The sequence below is a fragment of the Vipera berus genome, assembly GCF_964194415.1.
Source record: "Vipera berus genome assembly, chromosome: 1".
NCBI classification, from domain to species: Eukaryota; Metazoa; Chordata; class Lepidosauria; order Squamata; family Viperidae; genus Vipera; species Vipera berus.
In genome coordinates, this window is record NC_138202.1 from 9,218,652 (window position 1) to 9,239,589 (window position 20,938).

The 20,938-nt window shown below is 47.5% G+C and overlaps 1 protein-coding gene across 4 annotated transcripts in view; it reads left to right on the top strand.

The window, feature by feature from the left end:
• Nucleotides 1-20,938, top strand: part of STK11 (serine/threonine kinase 11) — a 126,572-nt gene that overhangs the window by 49,211 nt on the left and 56,423 nt on the right. For all 4 annotated transcript variants that reach the window (XM_081321195.1, XM_081321193.1, XM_081321192.1 and 1 more), the window contains exons 5-8: nucleotides 65-201; nucleotides 3,035-3,162; nucleotides 10,547-10,604; nucleotides 19,809-20,011. In XM_081321195.1, coding sequence (XP_081177321.1) covers nucleotides 65-201; nucleotides 3,035-3,162; nucleotides 10,547-10,604; nucleotides 19,809-20,011 — 526 coding nt within the window. The remainder of the gene's footprint in view (nucleotides 1-64; nucleotides 202-3,034; nucleotides 3,163-10,546; nucleotides 10,605-19,808; nucleotides 20,012-20,938) is intronic.

Consider the following 20,938-nt stretch of genomic DNA (forward strand, 5'->3'; position numbering starts at 1 on the left):
TGCTGCTGAAGACACATGCCTTCAACCTCAAAGCAATGCCTCTTTTGTTATCTGCTTGCAACAGGCCTTGCATCCATTTGCTGAGGACGACGTGTGCCGAACCAGCCAGGGATCACCAGCTTTTCAGCCTCCCGAAATTGCCAACGGCCTTGATACCTTTTCTGGCTTCAAAGTCGATATTTGGTCAGCAGGTGTCACACTGTAAGTAAATCGGAATGCAAAGCAGCACCCAAGCCCTTAATGTCAGCAGCAGAGCAATCGTGACAGGTGTGAAGATGTCAGCCACGGGACTCCTTGAGCTGCTAACCAGGGCTAATAATTTAAAAAGGGCAGTCCCTTTGTAAATATCCCCTGTGTTCTAGAACAGAGATCCCCAACCTTTTGGGTACCAGGGACTGGTTCCATGGGAAAAAACGGTTTTTCCACGGACCGGAGAGTGTGTGGTTTTGTGTGCTGCCTGCATCCCACGAATGGGGCTTTGCTTGTTTGTGCGGACCAGTTACTGGCATGCCACGGACCGGTACTGGTCCACGGGCCGGGGGTCGGGGATCCCTGTTCTAGAACGATACTCTTTATCTTTACCCTGAAGAGATTCATAGATTAATTTTGGATGTGTATGAAATTTTCTTCTCCCTTCTAATACTTATCCATATGCTTAGGGTACGACTATGTACGGCCTGCCTCCCACTCCTCTTTTCTCATACAGAAATAAATCTAGGCAGCGTCGTTCAGCTGCAGGCCACTAGTTGAAATGGAGGTGGTGGCGCTGAAGGGGAGATCTTTTGCCTCTCACAACTGGAGCCTTGGGTCCCTTGGTGCTCTCTGAGCTTGCTTCTTTTCTTGCAGACGTTTCGTTACCTGACTAGGTCACATCATCTTGTCAGCCACACTCGCTAGCACTGATGAAGTTACCTAGTCGGGTAACGAAATGTCCACAAGCTCAGGCAGCACCAAGGACCCATGGTTCAACCCTGAGCTATCAATATTCTCTTCTATTGATATCAAGAGTGAAAACTATCCAATCATCTCCTCCTGTTCCACCTAAGGCAGGGGTCTTCAAACGTGGCCCTTTTATGACTTGCGGACTTCAACTCCCAGAATTCCTCAGCCGGGCACGCTGGCTAACTGAGGAATTCTGGGAGTTGAAGTCCGCAAGTCATAAAAGGGCCACGTTTGAAGACCCCTGACCTAAAGGCAATCAGTTGAGGGCAGGCGGACCCCTGGCTCCTGCAGGTGTGAATTTGGTCATCAAAAAGGGCTGCCTGCCAGAGCAGATGGTAGCAGATTCCTGCTTCAGGGGCGTGGCGGGGGGCTGGCGCAAGAGACAAAACATGCATTGTGATGCAATCTCACCCTTTGAATAGTTGCATGTGAGACCATGGTGCAAGTAGAAAATAATGGAACTTGCGTGGTGGTATCAATATCTACATTTCTTCCGTTTGGTGTCAGGAGCGGGCTCTGTGCTTTTTATAGCAAGAGGTGCAGTTTCGCTTTTTTCCTACCTAGGCCTGCATCCTCTGCATATCCAGGAGGATTTGCAGTCTTCAGACGAGAGCTAGGATAGCCACTTGTAGGCATGAACAACTAACTACTAGACCCACAGGTGTTGAGTTAAAACTAGCTTTGTTGTTCTCTGCCTATAATATAGGAATCTCTCCAGACTGGCAGCTTTCACCTGAGAAAGACTAGATAGGGCCCAGAGGCACTCAGGGATTGGTCAGACTTTGGCCGCTTATGTTTACGTAGAGAGTCCAGGCTAATTCCCCGCTTGAGCCCTCTTCTGGACTGGGATGGTCGTTCTCCAGCTCTTTCTTTCTTTCTTTCTTTCTTTCTTTCTTTCTTTCTTTCTTTCTTTCTTTCTTTCTTTCTTTCTTTCTTTCTTTCTTTCTTTCTTTCTTCTTTCCCTCTCTCTTTCCCTTTCTTTCTTTCTTTCTTTCTTTCTTTCTTTCTTTCTTTCTTTCTTTCTTTCTTTCTCTCCCTCCCTTTCCCTTTCTTTCTTTCTTTCTTTCTTTCTTTCTTTCTTTCTTTCTTTCTTTCTTTCTTTCTCTCTCTTTCTTCTTTCCTTCTCTCCCTCCCTCCCTCTCTTTCTTTCTTTCTTTCTTTTTTTCTTTCTTTCTCTCCCCTCTTTTCCTTCCTTCCTTCTTTTCTTTCTTTCTTTCTTTCTTTTTATTTATTTATTTCTCTTTCTTTCTTTCTCTTTCTTTCTTTTTCTTTCTTTCTTTCTTTTTTTCTTTCTTTCTTTCTCTCCCCTCTTTTCCTTCCTTCCTTCCTTCCTTCCTTCCTTCCTTCCTTTCTCTTTCTTTCTTTCTCTTTCTTTCCCTCCATCCTCTCTTTCTTTCTTTCTTTCTTTCTTTCTCTCCCTCCCTCTTTTCCTTCCTTCCTTCCTTCCTTCCTTCCTTCCTTCCTTCCTTCCTTCCTTCCTTCCTTCCTTCCTTCCTTCCTCTTTGTCTGTCTGTCTATCATATTTCTTACCCGCGCATCTCCCTCAGAGAGGGGTTGCCTATGGACATTCTCAGTCCTCCAGGCCATGGTTCTCCCAAAGGTCCCGTTTCAAAAGGCAACTGGGCTTGTTTCTCCTTGACGACGTTTCGCTTCTCATCCAAGAAGCTTCTTCAGTTCTGTCTTCAGTCTTTCAGAACCGAAGACGCTCCTTGCTTGAGAAGCAAAACATCTTCCAAGGGGAAAAAAACCAAAGTCCAGTTGCCTTTTGAAAAAGCACCTTTGGGACAACCATGACCTGGATGACTCGAGAATCTTCCTAGACATTCGGCTACGCACTTTGGGAGGGACACCCTTCGAACGGTGCGGGGGGGATAGAACGGATTTCCAGAAAAAAAATTGCAGACTACGGGAACTGTTGGTGCTTCAATTTGAGATGCAGACAACACACCAAAAAAACCCTAACCCCACCCCAAAATAAGTCCAGTTGCCTTTTGAAAAAGCATCTTTGGGTCAGAGAGGGGTTCTTAAAGGCTTTAATCGTTTCTTCTTTCTCTCTCTGCTCTCCTTACCCCCTCCCCACCCCCCCACCCAGGTACAATATTACAACAGGCCTTTATCCCTTTGAAGGGGATAATATTTATAAATTATTTGAAAACATTGGGAAAGGAGATTATGTAATCCCTGAGGATTGTGGCCCTCCGCTTTCGGATTTGCTTCGAGGTAAGTGCTTCATAAAATATATACTTCTCTGTCGTCCCCTTCTTCTCTTGCCCTCCATCTTTCCCAGCGTTAGGCTCTTCTCCAGTGAGTCCTTCCTTCTCATTAGGTGGCCAAAGTATTTGAGTTTCACCTTCAGGATCTGGCCTTCTAAAGAGCAGTTAGGGTTGATCTCCTCTAGGACTGACCGGTTTGATCGCCTTGCAGTCCAAGGGACTCACAGGAGTCTTCTCCAGCACCATAGTTCAAAGGCCTCAATTCTTTGGTGCTCAGCCTTTCTTATGATCCAACTTTCACAGCCATACATTGCAACTGGGAAGACCATAGCCTTGACTAGACGCACTTTTGTGGGCAGGGTGACGTCTCTGCTTTTTAGTGTGCTGTCTAGATTTGCCATGGCTTTCCTCCCCAGGAGCAAGCGTCTTTTAATTTCTTGGCTACAGTCCCCATCTGCGGTGATCTTGGAGCCCAGGAAAATAAAATCTGTCACTACCTCCATTTCTTCCCCTTCTTCTGTCAAGTTAGTTATCCTAAAAAGGAGCTGTAGATGGCGCTGCGTGACGGGCTATTATTTGAAATGCTCCTGGCATTAAAACCCCACTCTTTGCACACAGATCTTAATAGGAGCCAGTTTTATTTCCTCTCCCTCCCTCTCTGATGACCCTGATGCTTCTCTTTCCTTTACCACCACCCCATTTGAGTTACGTTACGGCTATTTTTGATTCTGCATATATTTCCTGTGATTTTTCTCCCCCCCCCTCCCCCTCCCTCGATGTGACCTTCTTATACCGAGATTGTTATACGAAGCTATGCCGGAGCTTTTTTTTTTTTTTTCCCCCAGCCGTCTCTTGTTCGACAGACTGAGTTTATTTTGACCGAAGGACTCTGGGTGGCGAATAGCATCTTAAAATGCAAACGTATCCCCCTGGTTCACCCCCCCACCCCAGTTCCTCGCAGAATGAAAGCAGAGGCTGTAAAAGAGCCCCATTGTTTCTTCCGCAATGCACCCCTCTGATGGAAAACCAGCTCAGACAGGAAGATCGTGCCCTGCTTTGAGCAGGAGACTTTGCCTTGAGCTTTGGGTGAGGCTGTCAAGCTCACCGATTCCCATCATTGCTCTTTCGGCTAGGCAGGTTTGCCATTTTTTGTCGAAAGGGAGAGGTGCCAATTTTTTTTTTTGCAGAGCTCAGCTGCGAGTTGTCACCAGCACCATAAGTGCTGCCGTCATTCTTCTCCAGTTTCCCCCCCCCCCCGTTAAGCGTGACCACTGCGGTTGAGCCTCGACAATCCTCCTCCTTAGACTGGGCATGCCATGCAAGTCGGAATTGGTTGAACATTAAATTTTGTATTAAGTGCATCGAATAGCTTTTGGTTTCAGCCAGGAAACTCACAAATCATCTCTCTCTCTCTCTCACTCTCTCTTTCCCTCCCTCCCTCCCTCTCTCCCTCCCTCTCTTTCTCTCTCCCTCTCTTTCTCTCTCCCTCCTTCTCTCCCTCCCTCCCTGTCTTTCTCTCTCCCTCTCTTTCTCTTTCCCTCCCTCCCTCTCTCCCTCCCTCTCTTTCTCTCTCTCTCCCTCCCTCCCTCCCCTCTTTCTCTTCCTCTCCCTCCCTCTCACTCCCTCCCTCTTTTTCTCTCCCTCTTTCTCTTTCTCTCCCTCCTTCCCTCTCTCTCTCTCTCCCTCCCTCTCTTTCTCTCTCTCTCCCTCCCTCCCTCCCCCCTTTCTCTTCCTCTCTTTCTCTCCCTCCCTCTTCCTCCCTCCCTCTTTTTCTCTCCCTCTTTCTCTTTCTCTCCCTCCTTCCCTCTCTCTCTCTCCCTCCCTCCCCCTCTCTCTCTCCCTCCCTCCCTCTCTCTCCCTCTCTCTCTCCCTCTCTTTCTCTCTCTCTCTCTGTCCCTGTGTCTGTGTGTGTGAAAAAGAGAAAGAAGGGGAGGGAAAGAGAGAAGGGGAGAGAGAGAGGGAGGGAGAGAGAAAGAAAAGGGGAGAGAGAGAGAGATCCTTTTGTAATTCTAAAGCAAGGGATCTTTTGTGACTTTGGTCATTACTCCACTTCTGAATGATGGATCTTGTGCTACCAAGACAGAGTCAACACTCAGCAACCATATTGATAGATTTTTTTCCCCCAGGAATAAGCTGTCCCCAGCCTGGTTCCGAAGGTTACAAAAATGACCCCAGGATAGTGCAACCATCATAAATATGAATCAATTGCCAAGCGTCTGAATTTTGATCCCATAACCGTGGGGATGCTCCATAAGTATGAAAAACGGTCACAAGTCACTTTTTTCAGTGCCGTTGCAACTTAGGACGGTCACTAAACGAGCTGTTCTAAGTTAAAGACTCCCTGTGTGTGTGTGTGTATATCTGTTTCTTGGCTGTGCAGGGGATTTTAAGGAATCTTCTCCATCCCTCAAGTTCAGGACCCAGATTGTTGGGGGCAATAAGCTGACTTTGTAATAATGCCGCTTGGGGGTGTGTGTGAAAGCCCTAATAAGGAGGCATATACATAGAATGAAGGCTACTGCTAAGCTTGTAAGCCGCCCTGAGTCTTCGGAGAAGGGCGGGATATAAATGCAATTTTAAAAAAAAACAAAAAACCTCAATAGCTCTTTCTATCCTGCCTCTCCCGAATTCAACTTTTGCTTCCCTGGAAGGTCACAGGAAAAAGCAATCGCAAGAGCCATTGCTAAATCTCAAGATCGATCTATCTTATCTATCTATCTATCTATCTATCTATCTATCTATCTATCTATCTATCTATCTATCTATCTATCTCTGTCTGTCTGTCTGTCTGTCTGTCTGTCTGTCCATCTATCATTCCTTTCATCCAGAGGACAGTTTTCAGCTGTCCAGCAGCTGAGGTGCTTACCTCACGGCCCCTCCATGCCGAACATTCCTACAAATCTCCCTCACGCCTTGCCTTGGGGGGGAGGGAGGGGGGGGAAGGAAGGAAGGAAGGCAGGCAGGCAGGCTGATTTGGAGTTGAAGTCCACCCATCTTAAAAGTTCACAAGATTGGGAAAAACGGAGCTGGAAGGAGAAGGCAAAGCAAATGATGCTTCTTCCTCCTTGCGCTTGTCATGACCTGCGTGCTCATAGGTGACTTGTGAACCAGCCCCATAAGCAGCGAGAAGCAAGCAACCCTGGGCCTCTTCAGGGCAGCCCTTCTGGGCCTCAGCTGTGGTCCCAGCTAAGAAGCTGAGTTGCCAGTGTGAACAAGGGGCTAAACAGAAAGCTTTTCTTTTCTTTTCTTTTCTTTTCTTTTCTTTTTTCCTTTTTTTCCTTTTTTTAACCACTTTACAATGCCTTGGTAAGGCCACACCTGGAATCCTGCATCCAGTTTTGGTCACCACGATGTAAAAAAGATGTCGAGACTCTAGAAAGGGTACAGAGAAGGGCAACAAAGATGATCGGGGGACTGGAGGCTAAAACAAGGAACGGTTGCTGGAATTGGGTATGTCCAGTTTAATGAAGAGAAGGATGAGGGGGGACATGATAGCAGTCTTCCAATATCTCGGGGGCTGCCCCAAAGAAGAGGGAGCCAAGCTATTCTCCAAAGCACCTGAAAGCAGGACAAGAAGCAACGGATGGAAACTAGTCAAGGAGAGAAGCAACCTAGAACTAAGGAGAAACTTCCTGACAGTTAGAACAACTAACCAGTGGAACAACCTGCCTCCAGAAGTGGTGAATGCTCCAACACTGGAGGGTTTTAAGAAGAGACTGGACAGCCATTTGTCTGAAATGGTATAGGGTTTCCTGCCTGAGCAGATGACCTCCAAGGTCCCTTCCAACTTATTATTATTCCCTAGACAGGTTAATTCTTTGTTTTCTTTTAAAGAGAAGAGGTGACCGACGGAAAGGGAAGCCTTCATTTTTTTTCCCTTTCCTTCGTTAACTTCAACATTTTGCATGCACGGAGAGGCAAGCCACTGCCTGCAAGTTTCTGATTGCTTCAGGGGGTTCCCCCTCCTCCTCCTCCTCCTCCTCCCTCCCCTCCCCATGCATTTTTTTTTCCAGTGCATGATTCTCCCTTGCCTGGCCTGGAGCAAAGGGAATCGAACCGAACCACCCCAGCCATCTGCATTGGGTTTCGGGAACGCCCTTTGCTCTCCCTCACCCCAAGCCCCTCCAGGAGCACAAACTGCAATAATAATGAAAGGTGTGTCAAGTAGAACAGAAAGCTGGAGATCAAAGTCCTCTCCCCAGCCAGGTAGACGTGTGGGAAGCTCCTGACGCCACAAACGAGCTAGCAGCAGTTTCTGCCCTACCTGGTAAATATTTGGCCGGATCAAATCAAGTTATTTTCTAAAAGCTTTAATTGTCCCCGGAAAAAAACAACAACAACCCAGATGCTGTTTCTTGATGAAGCCCTGGTGACCCCTTGCAATGAGGGCACATCTTTAAAAAAAAGAAAAATCCAGTGTAAAACCTAACTGTGCTTCCCAAGTTGCTATTTCAAGGCATTTGTGCACAGCCAGTAAAAATTTAACCAAGAAAAGGGAGAGGCCAGAAGCTGGCTGTGTAGAGTAGCAAAGTAAGCACTAATTGCTTCTTAATGAAGGGGGTGTGTCTGAGAGAGTCAACCTGATTTTAAGTTTGGGAAATAACTTAAAACACAGTAAAGAATACTAGACTTAAGTGGATTACGAAGCAGATAAATAGGGATCAGGCAATGAGAGTCCTTAGCTCCGTGGTGAAGTTTTTGTTTTGAATTCTGGTTCATATCCCGACATCTTCTGATCCTGCCGAAGTCTTCAGAATAGATCCAGCGGATCTGGCATGTTGGGAAAGGTAAAATTGGGCAAACCAGGCCCACTGATCATAGGGCAGCTGTTTGCGTTCATTAAGAGACCAGCAACAGCAGAGTCAGTTGTTTAAGCTTCTGTGATAGAATCATAGAGGTGGAAGGGACCTTGGGGGTCTTCTAGCCGAACCCCCTGGCCAAGACAGGAGTCTTCATACCATCCTAGACCAGGGGTCCTCAAACGTGGCCCTTTTATGACTTGTGGACTTCAACTCCCAGAATTCTTCAGCCAGGCACGCTGGCTGAGGAATTCTGGGAGTTGAAGTCCACAAGTCATAAAGGCTACGTTTGAAGACACCTGGTTGTCCAGTCTCTTCTTGAAAACCTCCAGCAATAAAAGCACCCACCACTTCAGGAAGCCAACCTTTCCACTGATTAAATCATTCTCCCTCGGAAAATTTCTCCTTAATTCTAGGTTGGCTCTCCGTTTAATCCTCTTCCACCCGTGACTTTGTGTTCTGCCCTCCAGTTTTTTGGAGAATAGGTCAATCTTTTCTTCTCTGTGACAGTACTAGAAGACAGCTGTCACGTCTCCCCCTACGCCTTCTCTTCATTAGGCTAAACCTGCCTAGTTCCCTTAGCCCAGGGGTAGGCAACCTTGGCTCTTTTATGACTGGTGGACTTCAACTCCCAGAATTCCTGAGCCAGCATGGCTCAGCTTGGAAACCCCTCCCTTTCCCCTCAGCGTGGCTGGCTCAGGAATTCTGGGAGTTGAAGTCCACGAGTCATAAAGCGGCCTAGGCGTAGCAGGGGTAGGCAACCTTGGATCTTTTATGACTGGTGGACTTCAACTCCCAGAATTCCTGAGCCAGCCTGGCTCAGCTTGGAAACCTCTCCCTTTCCCCTCAGCGTGGCTGGCTCAGGAATTCTGGGAGTTGAAGTCCACGAGTCATAAAAGAGCCAAGGTTGCCTACCCCTGCCTTAGCCATTCATTCTACAATTTAGCCTCCAGGCCCCACATTATTGTTGCTGCTCTTCCCTGCACCCTTTTTCTAGCATCTTCTCGCCTTTAAAAAGCGATCAGAAATCTTTGCTGAGGACCCCAAAGAGGCTTAGCTTCTGTTCAGATGTGTAGAGGTCCGCTCTCAATATCCCCCAGGCAGCCTGGCCCTCAGTGAGAATTTGGGGAGGGCGTTTACCAGAGACTTCATTTACCAGACTCAAAAAAAATGTATTTTGACTCTAGTGAGCTAGGAAGTTGAAGCAATTCGAGCACGGACGTTTTCCACAAGATAAGCACCTTAACTTGCTGAGCAGAATGCGTGACCTCCTGGACAGAAGGGTAGCGACAGCTAAGAGCCAAAGGTGGCCTCACACGGCACTTAAGCCCCTTGTTTATTTCGTCCCACCCATTGCCTGCAGCCAAACCTCTTTTGCAAACATTGAAGTGCTGCAGAAAAAGAAAAAGAAAAAAAAAGGGGAGCTAATGGAATGAGCAGGCATTTACTAGCTGGTCCTCTGAACCACTTTGAGCCTGCTGGGGGCGAAAAGCAAATTTCCTTGTTCTTGCTTCTGCAAAGCAGTTTAAAGCAGCGGTACTTTAATTCAGCCAAGTCTTGGCTTGTTGGATTTTTTTTCCTTTTTATATCTTGCCTGCCGAATGCCCCAGCTAGCTTGATTCCCCTCTCTGCGTGCCTCGAGAATCTTGAAAATTCAGAAGAGGCATTTGATTCTTTGACAGGGTGATCAAGAAGCAAAATACACAGTTTTATGGCTGGGTGGTCATCATTAGCTCAGATGGGTCAAGGGATCATTAGGTCAAGGGATTAAGTGGAGTCAAAATAACAGATTAATAACAGAGATGGAAGGGACCTTGGAGGTCTTCTAGTCCAACCCCCTGCTCGGGCAGGAAACCCTATACCATTTCGGACAAATGGCTGTCCAGTCTCTTCTTGAAAACTTCCAGTGTTGGAGCATTCACAGCTTCTGGAGGCAGGTTATTCCGCTGGTTAATTGTTCTCAGTGTCAGGAAATTTCTCCTTAATTCTAGGTTGCTTCTCTCCTTGAGGAGTTTCCATCCGTTGCTTCTTGTCCTGCCTCGAGATGCTTTGGAGAATAGGTTGACACACACACACCCTCTTTGTGGCAGCCCCTCAAATATTGGAAGACCGCTATCATGTCCCCCCTAGTCTTTTTTTTTCATTCAGACAAGATCTATATGAAAGCAGAAGTCGTCTACTGTGATTCCTCATCCAAATTGAGCAGTGTACTTGCCGGAGAAACAGCCCCTGGGGAGACTAGTTGGGTCCAGCAGATGCTTTTTTTTTAAAGAAAGAGTTGTGTTTTGGTGTGGGAACAGCTAAGGTGAAGCCTATGGCCCTTGCCTGCCTCTCCGCCCAAAAAGTTTTGAAATGTTCTTGGAAACTTTTTAAGCTCATTCCTGTTGGATGATGCTCCTGTATACTGAGCCGCCCTCTCCGATAATGGTACCCAGCAGATATGTTCGGACTACATCTCCCAGGATTCCAAGCACAGCCATTTTCTCATGTTCCTTGGAGGGAGGGGGAGGACATTGAGCCCTCTCTTTACCAGTTGTTTGTGCCTCGGTTCCCAGCTGATCCAGTTCCTGCCCTGTTTTTCTTCCTTTCCAGGAATGCTTGAATACGACCCAGCCAAGAGGTTTTCAATACAACAGATAAGGCACCACAAGTGAGTGCTCATTTATGCTTCTCTCTCTCTCTCTCTCTCTCTCTCTCTCTCTCTCTCTCTCTCTCTCTCTCTCTCTCTCTCTCTCTCTTTTCCTCCCCCCCATTATTTTGTTTGATGTTGTGAAGCTGGGTGTCATATCTGTGTTAATTTGCCACTTTGGGGAAGGGGACAAAATGCAGGGAACTCTTCCCTTCTCCTTCCATTAAAACAGAAGCAGCTGATGGTTACTAAACGAGTTTTATTTTTAAAATTGGTAGCCCGTTGCATTTTGCTCCTCCAGAAAGCCTCTGAATGGTTGGCCTTCCACTCTCGATCGGTAAGCATATATAGTTACATTGATAAACGGCTCCTGTTTACAAGAAGGAAAAGTTGTACAGGTAGTCCTTAACTTAACAACTGCAGTTGAGCCCAAAAATTCTGTTGCTAAGGGAGACAGTTTTTAAGTTGAGTTTTGCCCCGTTTTGCGACCTTTCTTGCCTCAGTTAAGCGAATCACTGCCATTGGTAAGTTCACAACCCGGTTATTAAGTGAATCTGGCTTCCTCATTCCTTCCTTCTGACCTTGCCAGAAGGTCGCAAAAGGTGATTACGTCACACACACACACACACACACACACACACACACACACCCCGGGACACTGCAAACCGTCATAAGTACTAGTCAGTTGCCAAGCATCTGAATTTTGATCATGTGGCCCCGGGGATGCTGCAGCGGGCATAAGTGTCAAAAATGGTCATAAATCACTTTGTAACTTGAATGACTTTGTTGCAGTCGCTTGAATTGTAGCTTTGAGCGACCGGATTAGCTGTATAATTGTAAAGCCATTGTGGCAACTTAGGGTTCCCCCCATTGAGCACCCTAGGATTGACGTTCTAGAGGTGAATGTCAAACTTATTCTCAGAATTTTGATTTCCACTTGGCCAAAGCTGCCCCCTCTGTGCACCCTCTGCACACTTTTGGGGGGATGCCAAAGTTTGTTACAGAGGTCTTTGGGTGGGAAGGACCTCCCAAATCAAACAGTGAAATCCTGACTGTGGGATTTTGAGCAGAGCCCTGATGGAAGGAGAATGGCCCAGTGACGGAGGGGCAACAGATGTTCAGAGCATGTTCCGAATCTACTTGCAAAGCCTTAATTTCTAGGTGTGTTCCTGACTGCTTTCCAAAACGAGCCTTGGCAGCAAAATTCAACATCCATTCCTTCCTTCCCGTAATTTTATTAATCCTGTCTTTTCTCTAAAGCAGCGTTTCTCCACCTTGACCGCTTGAGGATGTGTGGACTTCAAACTCCCAGAATTCCCCAGCCAGCAAGTCACAACCCAATATCTAGTACAGCGTTTCTCAACCTTGGTAACTTGTAAGGCTCCAAACCAAGGCTGGCTTCCTTAAAGTGAGGATGGGTGAAAGCGTCTCACTGATTTGAGGGTTGAGGAAATGCTGTACTAGGGCTTTTAAAGTTGAATCTGTCCATTGGACATTTTCATAAAAAAATGAGTTCCAGGGAGCAAAATAAGATTGCTGTGGGTTCAATCTACATTCTTGTGTTTTACTTTCTCTCTGTCTTCAGAGGCAGCAGGAGAAATACAGGCTCTACTTCTCCCCTGTCCTTCCTTCCTTCCTTCCTTTCTTCCTTCCTTCTCAAATATCTCCTTCCTTCCTTCTTCTCTCCCTCCCTACCTCCTCAAATATCTCCTTCCTTCCTTCCTTCCTTCCTTCCTTCCTTCCTTCCTTCCTTCCTTCCTTCCTTCCTTCCTTCCTTCCTTCCTTCCTTCCTTTTCAAATATCTCCTTTTTTCCTTCTTCTCTCCCTCCCTCCTCAAATATCTCCCTCCCTCCCTCCCTCCCTTCCTTCCTTCCTTCCTTCCTTCCTTCCTTCCTTCCTTCCTATTTAGAAATAACTCAAGGCAGTGAACACATATAATACACCTCCCTCCTCCTGTTTTCCTCAAACAGCTCCGTGAGCTGGGTTGGGCTAAAAGAGAATAAATGGCCCAAAGTTATTCAACCACCTTTCACCCCTAAGGCAGGACTAGAACTCTCAGTCCCTGGATGATTGGTCCAAAGTCACTCAGCCAGCTTTCATGCCTAAGGCAGGACTAGAACTCACCGTCTCCTGACTTCTTGCCTGATGCCTACATCAAAACTGGCTTATTGCCTACTTACCACGAACCCTTTACAATGAAGGACCCTACATCGGGGGTCTTCAAACCTGGCCCTTTTATGACTCGTGGACTTCAACTCCCAGAATTCCTCAGCCGGGCACGCCGGGCTGAGGAATTGTGGGAGTTGAAGTCCACGAGTCATAAAAGGGCCAGGTTTGAAGACCCCTTCCCTACATGGTGGACCAGATCCTCCCATGTTGTTGGCTGAGAGGCTGGGAAAGAGCCTGTGGCTTCCTTTCTTTCTAAATGTAGGTCGAAGATCTTTCGCAACTCGGGAGTCAGTCCCTCCCAACAATTCCCTGCATCTGGGCCTTGTGCATTTTGGCTGGGTTGGAACATCTGCAAGCAAACAGCCAAAGACCCTTCATTTCAACCCTGCGCTACAAATAGTCTCCTTTATTGGCCAACCTTTGTGTTAACCTAATCCAGCTGAAAATGCAAAGCTGTCACTGGAGACACCGCAAAGCTGTATATCGGGGGATCTGCAAACTTGGCCCTTTTATGGCTTGTGGACTTCAACTCCCAGAATTCCTCAGCCAGCGTATGCTGGCTGCGGAATTCTGGGAGTTGAAGTCCACAAGCCATAAAAGGGCCAAGTTTGAAGACCGTCTGCTGCATATGGTGGGACTAACATTTTGCAGAACTTGGCCATCTGGCGCCGCAGAGATCAGGTGTTTTGCAAAAGGCAGGCCATTCCCTTAATGGGTTTTTCTGCCCAGCCCTAGGGCATTTGACACTGGTAAAACTGCTTGGCAGGATAAGACCCCGAAAGACCTCACCCCCCCCCAACACCCTGTGCTTAGAAAGCAAGAACTTCAGCCACCATCTCTGTCCTTCAGGCCTGGGCTATCTACCCTCCCAGGGGCTTTTAAACCTTACCACGTTTTCCCCCTCCTTTTTTTTATTCTTTGCAAAGTCTCAAGCCTCCCCACCTGAACGTCTTGTTAAATCCATCTGCTACTTTTGCCCACACTAAAAGGCATAGCAGGGCTCTGCCTGGACCTTCCCAGCAATATGTCCCATATCTCGGGGCTCTCCAACATCCGGGACCTAGCCCACTTCCGGGCCTCGAGCCTTTTGGAACCAGGTCACAGAATTTGGCCGGGGTGTGTTTGTGTTTAAGCATTCACACATCCCTACTCACATGAGCGGTCGGCTAGCGCACACCCTCCAGTTACATGAGCAGCAGGCACACGTGCCTGCTACTTGCTCAAATGGAGCTGCACGTGCGGACGCTGGCCTACTACTCGCACAGAACTATCCCCCTACCCCGCCGGAAAGATTGGGGAACTCCGCCCTATCTTCCAATCAGCCTACCAAACCTAATAATAATAAATAATAAAGTTGGAAGGGACCTTGGAGGTCATCCGGTCCAACCCCCTGTTCAGGCAGGAAGCCCTATTCCATTTCAGACAAATGACTGTCCGGTCTCTTCTTAAAAACTTCCAGTGTTGGAGCATTCACAGCTTCTGGAGGCAGGTTGTTCCGCTGGTTAATTGTTCTAACGGTCAGGAAATTTCTCCTTAGTTCCAGGTTGCTTCTCTCCTTGATTAGTTTCCACCCGCTGCTTCTTGTCCTGCCTTCAGGCGCTTTGGGGAATAGCTTGACTCCCTCTTCTTTGGGACAGCCCCTGAGATATTGGAACACTGCTATCATGTCACCCCTCACCCTTCTCTTCATTAAACTACACATACCCAATTCCAGCAAGGGTTCCTTATATGTTTTAGCCTCCAGTCCCCTGATCATCTTTGTTGCTCTTCTCTGCCCTCTTTCTAGAGTCTCAACATCTTTTTCACATAAATCCTGACCTCCCTGTCATGCCTTGGCCTATTTTTTTAACAGCACTTCTCTGGGGCAGGGTGGACTGAAAGAGAGTGACTGACCCAAAGTCACCCAGACAGTTTTCATGCCTCAGGTGGAATTAGAACTCGTCACCTCCGGGCTTCCAGGCCAGCACTTTTAACCATTAGACAAAATTGGCCAGCGTGCCTGGCTGAGGAATTCTGGGAGTTGAAGTCCACGAGTCATAAAAGGGCCAAGTTTGAAGACCCCTGCCCTACATGGTGGACCAGATCCTCCCACGTTGTTGGCTGAGAGGCTGGGAAAGAGCCTATGGCTTCCTTTCTTTCTAAAATTGGCCCTGGCTTATGCAGATTCTAGTAAGGAATACTAGCGTAATGTAAACTGATGCTTATGGTCCTCATTTATGAGGCTCCAATTAAACTGTGTAGTCATAATTCAGTGGCTTTTCTGTATCTGTCCTCTATTTAGCCTCAGGAACGCTTCCAAGGTTGGGAATGCAGACAGTTTGGGGTGTTTCCAGGTAAAAAAACCCAAATCGGTGGCTTAAGCTGCTTCTTGTAAACACAGGCAAAAAAACCCCTTTATTGTTTGTCTGTGCTTGTCCTGAATTACAGTTAGTTCCTCTCTTGTTTCCATCCCTCTCCTTATCTTACCCCAAGGAAGATCCATAGGCAAATGTTTGGCTGTAATCGCCCTAGAGCACTAAAATCAATATCACACTACAGGTTTCCACTTTTCTCCAAACCTTATTTTTACTCTTTCAATATGTGGAACAAGGAGACCAACATTTAAAACAGGGCAACGAATTCCTGTGTTTTGACTCCCTCGCCCAGTCATCTTAGCCTTTTTACTGGGCTGCGTATCAACTTAACATTACTTGGGGGAAAACAATTATTTGAGGATGACTGTTAATAACACTTTTTCTTTAAAAAAAAATGATCGGTTTAAAAATCAATCTCAGGGTTATTTTTTAATGATTTGGCTTTTTTCTAAAAAAAAAATTGAAATGCTTTGTCAGGGAGGCATTGCAGCTCTCTAGTAGATGCTTACTTTGTCCACAGAAGGTGTGAGTCTCTGATAACCTCACTAAAAGGGATTTTGTGGCACTGCTGCCTGTCAGTGTAGGTAAAGCTGGCCCAGGTGGAAATCTGCCAGGGGTCCACATTGCAGGAAGCAGTGTAATGTAATCTGGGCTTAGCAGTTATGCCTAACTATTGTGGTTTGCAAAGTCTGCTTTGTAACTTGGCTCTCTTCAGTACTTCCAATTCAAAGACAGTGGACATAGGCATGCTTGTAGCATCTGCAGACACCTCCTTAAACCAAATTTGTCTGCCGGGACCAGCAGCCGTTCCAATGGGCACCACACCATCCCAGGAAAAGCACAGCTTCTTTAAGGAGTTGCCAACTGATAATAATAATAATAATAAGTTGGAAGGGACCTTGGAGGTCATCTAGTCCAACCCCCTGCTCAGGCAGGAAACCCTATACCATGCTCCTATAGGGCAAATCAGAGTCACTGCACAAACCTATTATGAATGAAGCAGGGGCACAAGTGGCTGGTTTTCAAAAGTAGAGCTGAAGCAAACTTTAGCTTGGACCAGCCCATTTGCTTTCTTAACGTCCTAGTTAAAATAACTTTGCATAATACAGGCAGAGTGGTCCTCAACTTACAACCACTCACAGCGACTGTGGGAAGTTGTTGTTAGCTACGAAGTCGTGTCCGACCCATCACGACCCTATGGACAACGTTCCTCCAGGCCTTCCTGTCCTCTACCATCTTCTGGAGTCCTTTTAAGCTCACACCTACTGCTTCAGCGACTCCATCCAGCCACCTCATTCTCTGTCGTCCCCTTCTTCTCTTGCCCTCAATCTTTCCCAGCATTAGGCTCTTCTCCAGTGAGTCCTTCCTTCTCATTAGGTGGCCAAAGTATTTGACTTTTAGCTTCAGGATCTGGCCTTCTAAAGAGCAGTCAGGGTTGATCTCCTCTAGGACTGACCGGTTTGATCGCCTTGCAGTCCAAAGGACTCGCAGGAGTCTTCTCCAGCACCACAGTTCAAAGGCCTCCATTCTTTGGCGCTCAGCCTTTCTTATGGTCCAACTTTCACTGCCATACATTGCAACTGGGAAGACCATAGCCTTGACTATACGCACTTTTGTTGACAGGGTGACGTCTCTGCTTTTTAGTGTGCTGTCTAGATTTGCCATGGCTTTCCTCCCCAGGAGCAAGCATCTTTTAATTTCTTGGCTACAGTCCCCATCTGCGGTGATCTTGGAGCCCAGGAAAATGAAATCTGTCATTACCTCCACTTCTTCCCCATCTATTTTCCAGGGATTGAGAGGGCCAGATGCCATGATCTTGGTTTTCTTAATGTTAAGTTTATTGGCACTGAAAAAAGTGATTTACAACTAGCCCGTGCAATGTAGCATCCCCAGTCACATGGCAGTCAGCAGGTATTTAGGATGGTTGCCACCTCCCGGGGGTCATGTATTTTAGGACCGCAGTTGGCCCCAAATTTCCATTGCTGAGCCAGACAGATGTTAAGTGAATTTTAAGACCATTCTTGCCACAGTTGTTAAGTAAATCATAGCAGTTGTTCAAGTTAATCATTGCAGTTGTTAAGTGTTAGTCAGACGGCTGTTAAGTGAATCTGGCTTCCCCGTTGGCTTTGCTCAGCCGAAGGTCGCAAGAGGTGATCACAGGAGCCCGGGACATGGCAACTGTCATAAATATGAGCCAGTTGCCAGGCCTGCTACCTTGCGTGAACTCAGAGGCCATTCTGTTGAACTGTGCCTGTCAAGGAAGAGTCCAAAAGCAAATTGCAAGCAAGCCAGACACTTCTTTTAATGTTGCTACGGGCTATGCAAGTTCTTTATATTTTATTCAACTTAGCATGGCTCTCTCTCTCTCTGTCTCTCTCTCTCTCTCTCTCTCTCAAAATTAAAGCCTGCTTCAAGGTACAAAGCTTTGGATGGTTGCATATTCCTCCTATTTCTTTCCAACCTTTCTTCTTCTTTTGAAGAAATCCCAGGTTTGGAAGGAAGCCAAAAAGAAAAGTTCAGCAAATTATATCAAATGGATCAGAGGCTTAAGGGCAGATCTTTGCAAGGATTATTCCCATGTAATCCTTAACTCCCCGAGCCAAGCTTGGCTAATGCTGCAACTGACCCTTTGCCTACAGCTAGGGACACGCTGACCTCCTAAGAGGCGAGGGACAGAGCTGATCATAATTAAGAATTCTGGTGTTTTTTCCCCCCCTCATTTTGGCTGATGGCTGTGTGGCCGGACTTGCCTTGAATGGTACAGGTTAAGTACAAGTAGTCCTTGACTTACAACAGTCTGTTTACCGACCGTTACAGCGGCACTGACAAAAAAAAGGGATGAGAACCACAAGTGGTTTTTCACCCTTAGGGCCATTGCAGCCTCCCTGTCGTCAAATGATTTATATCTGGCTGCTTGACAACTGACTCGCATTTATGACGGCTGCGGTGTCCTGGAGTCACGTGACCCGCTTTTGCGACCGTCTGACGAGCAAAGTCAGTGGGGGAACCCAGATTCACTTAGCGACTGGGTTACTAACTTTTAACAACTGCAGTGACTCACTTAACAACTGCGGCCAGGAAGGTTGTAAAAAGGGGCAAAACTCGACCACTCTCACTTAGCGACGTAAATTTTGGCTCAGTTGTGGTCGTAAGTCGAAGACCGCCTGTAAGTGGCTGGCTCTCTCTTGATAATGCAGCCGAGGTGGGGCGAGGCCTTAAAGGGCTTCTCCTTCCATCCCGTTGTGAACAGGGTGCAATTTATTTCTCTCTTATCTCTTCTACAAAGCGGTGATAGTGTTGTTGTCGTCTCTGGAATAAGAGGAGACGCAAGGACTTCAAAAACGAGTGTGTGTGTCAACCTCAACTTCTAAACGGAGCCTTATCGACCAGTCTCTGAGAATAAATGGGGGAAAGTGACGGTTAGAATTCAGTATTGCAGGCTAATCCTGCTGACTGCCAACTGCCGGCAGTTCGATCCTCGAGGTTGACTCAGCCTCCTTTCCTTCCGAGGTCAGTCAAACGAGGACCCAGATTGTTGGGGGGGGGCAACAGGCTTGACTTTGTAAACCCCTTAGAGCGGGCCGTAAAGCACGGTGAAGCAGCATATAAGTCTAGGTAAAAAAAAAGGTAAAGGTAAAGGTTCCCACGCACATGCGTGCTAGTCATTTCCGACTCTAGGGGCCGGTGCTCATCTCTGTTTCAAAGCCGAAGAGCCAGCGCTTGTCCGAGGACGTCTCCGTGGTCATGTGGCCGGCATGACTAGATGCCAAAGGCGCACGGAACGCAGTTACCTTCCCGCCAAAGTGGTCCCTATTTTTCTACTTGCATTTTTTACGTGCTTTCGAACTGCTAGGTTGGCAGAAGCTGGGACGAGTAACAGGCGCTCACTCTGTTACGTCTAGCTGCTATTGCTATTAACCAAAACCAGAGCTTGGGCTGGTTTTAGAGAAGTCCCGCAAGGCCATTGTGAACGTACAGCTGGTCCCCGACTTACAACAGTTCATTTAGTTTAGCGATTTCCCATCGCCCTGTGCGCTCGCACAGAGAGGGCCTTCTCAGGGTGCCGTCGGCCAGACAATGTCGGCTGGCGACCCCCAGGGGGAGGGCCTTCTCTGTGGGGGCACCTACTTTGTGGAATCAGCTCCCCCGGGAGCTCCGGATGGCCCCAGACCTTTGGTCCTTTCGTCGTGACCTTAAGACATATCTTTTCCAACAGGCCGACCTGGACTGATGATAATGGGGTTTTAATTATGATTTTAAATGTTTTTATTGGTTTTAGTGGAACTTCGACGTAATTTAATTCTTTTTTAATATTTGTATTTATTGTATTTTATTGTTGTTAGCCGCCCTGAGTCCTTCGGGAGATAGGGCGGCATACAAGTCTCATTATAAATAAATAAATAAATAAATATAAATTTAGCAACCGTTCAGAGTTCGCCCAGCACTGAAAAAAAGGGGCTCACGATCGTTTTTTCCCCCAGTTAACGGCTTTTGCAGCATTCCCGTGATCGTGGGATCAAAATTCAGTTGCTTGGCAAGTGGCTCATACCGTTGGGCTTTTTGCACAAGTCGGGCCGGCTGGGGAATTCTGGGAATTGAGGTCCACACGGTCTTCCAAGTGGCCCAAGTTAAGAAACACCGGCCTGCAGAAAACCAGTCTCGACGTCTGTTCCCAAAGCACTAAAATCTTGGTTTCCTTTAGCTGGTTTCGGAAAAAGCACCCTCAGTGTGAGCCCCCCATCGCCATCCCGCCCAGCCCGGAGACGAAAGATCGGTGGAGGAGCATGACGGTGGTGCCTTACTTGGAAGACCTCCATGGCTACAACGAGGAGGACGACGACGACGACTTAAAAGATGACTACTTGGAGGACGAGATCATTTACACTCAGGACTTCACCATGCCAGGTAAGCAATGTGGCTGGGGCTGGAAGTGGGCAGGGACCGTGGCCTGGAGGATCATAAAAGAGCATAGTTTGTAGCCTTTGAGAGCTGATGGGTTCTTTTTGGGATTCCCACCCCCATCCTGAGGCTTTGTGTGCAGCCACACCAGCCTGTTCAACTGGCTCCACTTTAAAATGGAGGCTGTGGATTTATCTCCATCTTTAAGTACAGGTAGCCCTTGACTTGCAACCATTCATTTAGCGGCCGTTCGACGTTAACAGGTCACTGAGAAAAGCGACTTACGACCGTCCCTCGCATAAACAACTGTCACAGCATTCCCCACGGTCACATGATTAAGATTTGGGTGCTTGGCCACCGGCATATACCCGCGTTTCCCCGAAAATAAGACCGGGTCTTAAAAAAATTTTTTTGCCTCCAAATGGGGGTGTCTTTTATACTCCACTCTGGCACCGGCAGCCCCACCCAGCCGGCCCACTTCTTCTGACCGAAGGAGCAGCTTCGTTCTGCAGCGGCATTCGGGCCTGCATTTTGCAGTCGGGTCTTTCTGGAAGGCCTCTGCAGCCGAGTACCGAGCTATGGATTCAATCCATAGCTTGGTCCTCGGCTGCAGTGGCCTTCCGGAAAGGCCCGTGACTGAGAAATGCAGGCCTGGCTGCAGAAGACGCCACAGAAGAAGTGGGCCAGCGAGGAGAGGCCTGGCTGCAAGGTGGGTAGGTGCGGTGCGCAGGGGGCAGCTCCACACCCCCCCCCTAGCTTGATTTTTAGGCGTGCACCTCGCCCCCAAACTAGGGCTTGCTTATTTTGGGGGCAGGATTTATATTAGGCCCACTCCCCCCCCCCAAAAAAAATCAAGCTAGGGCTTATTTTCGGGGTAGGCCTTACTTTCGGAGAAACGAGGAATTTACAACGGTGGCCCGTGACATCCTGGGT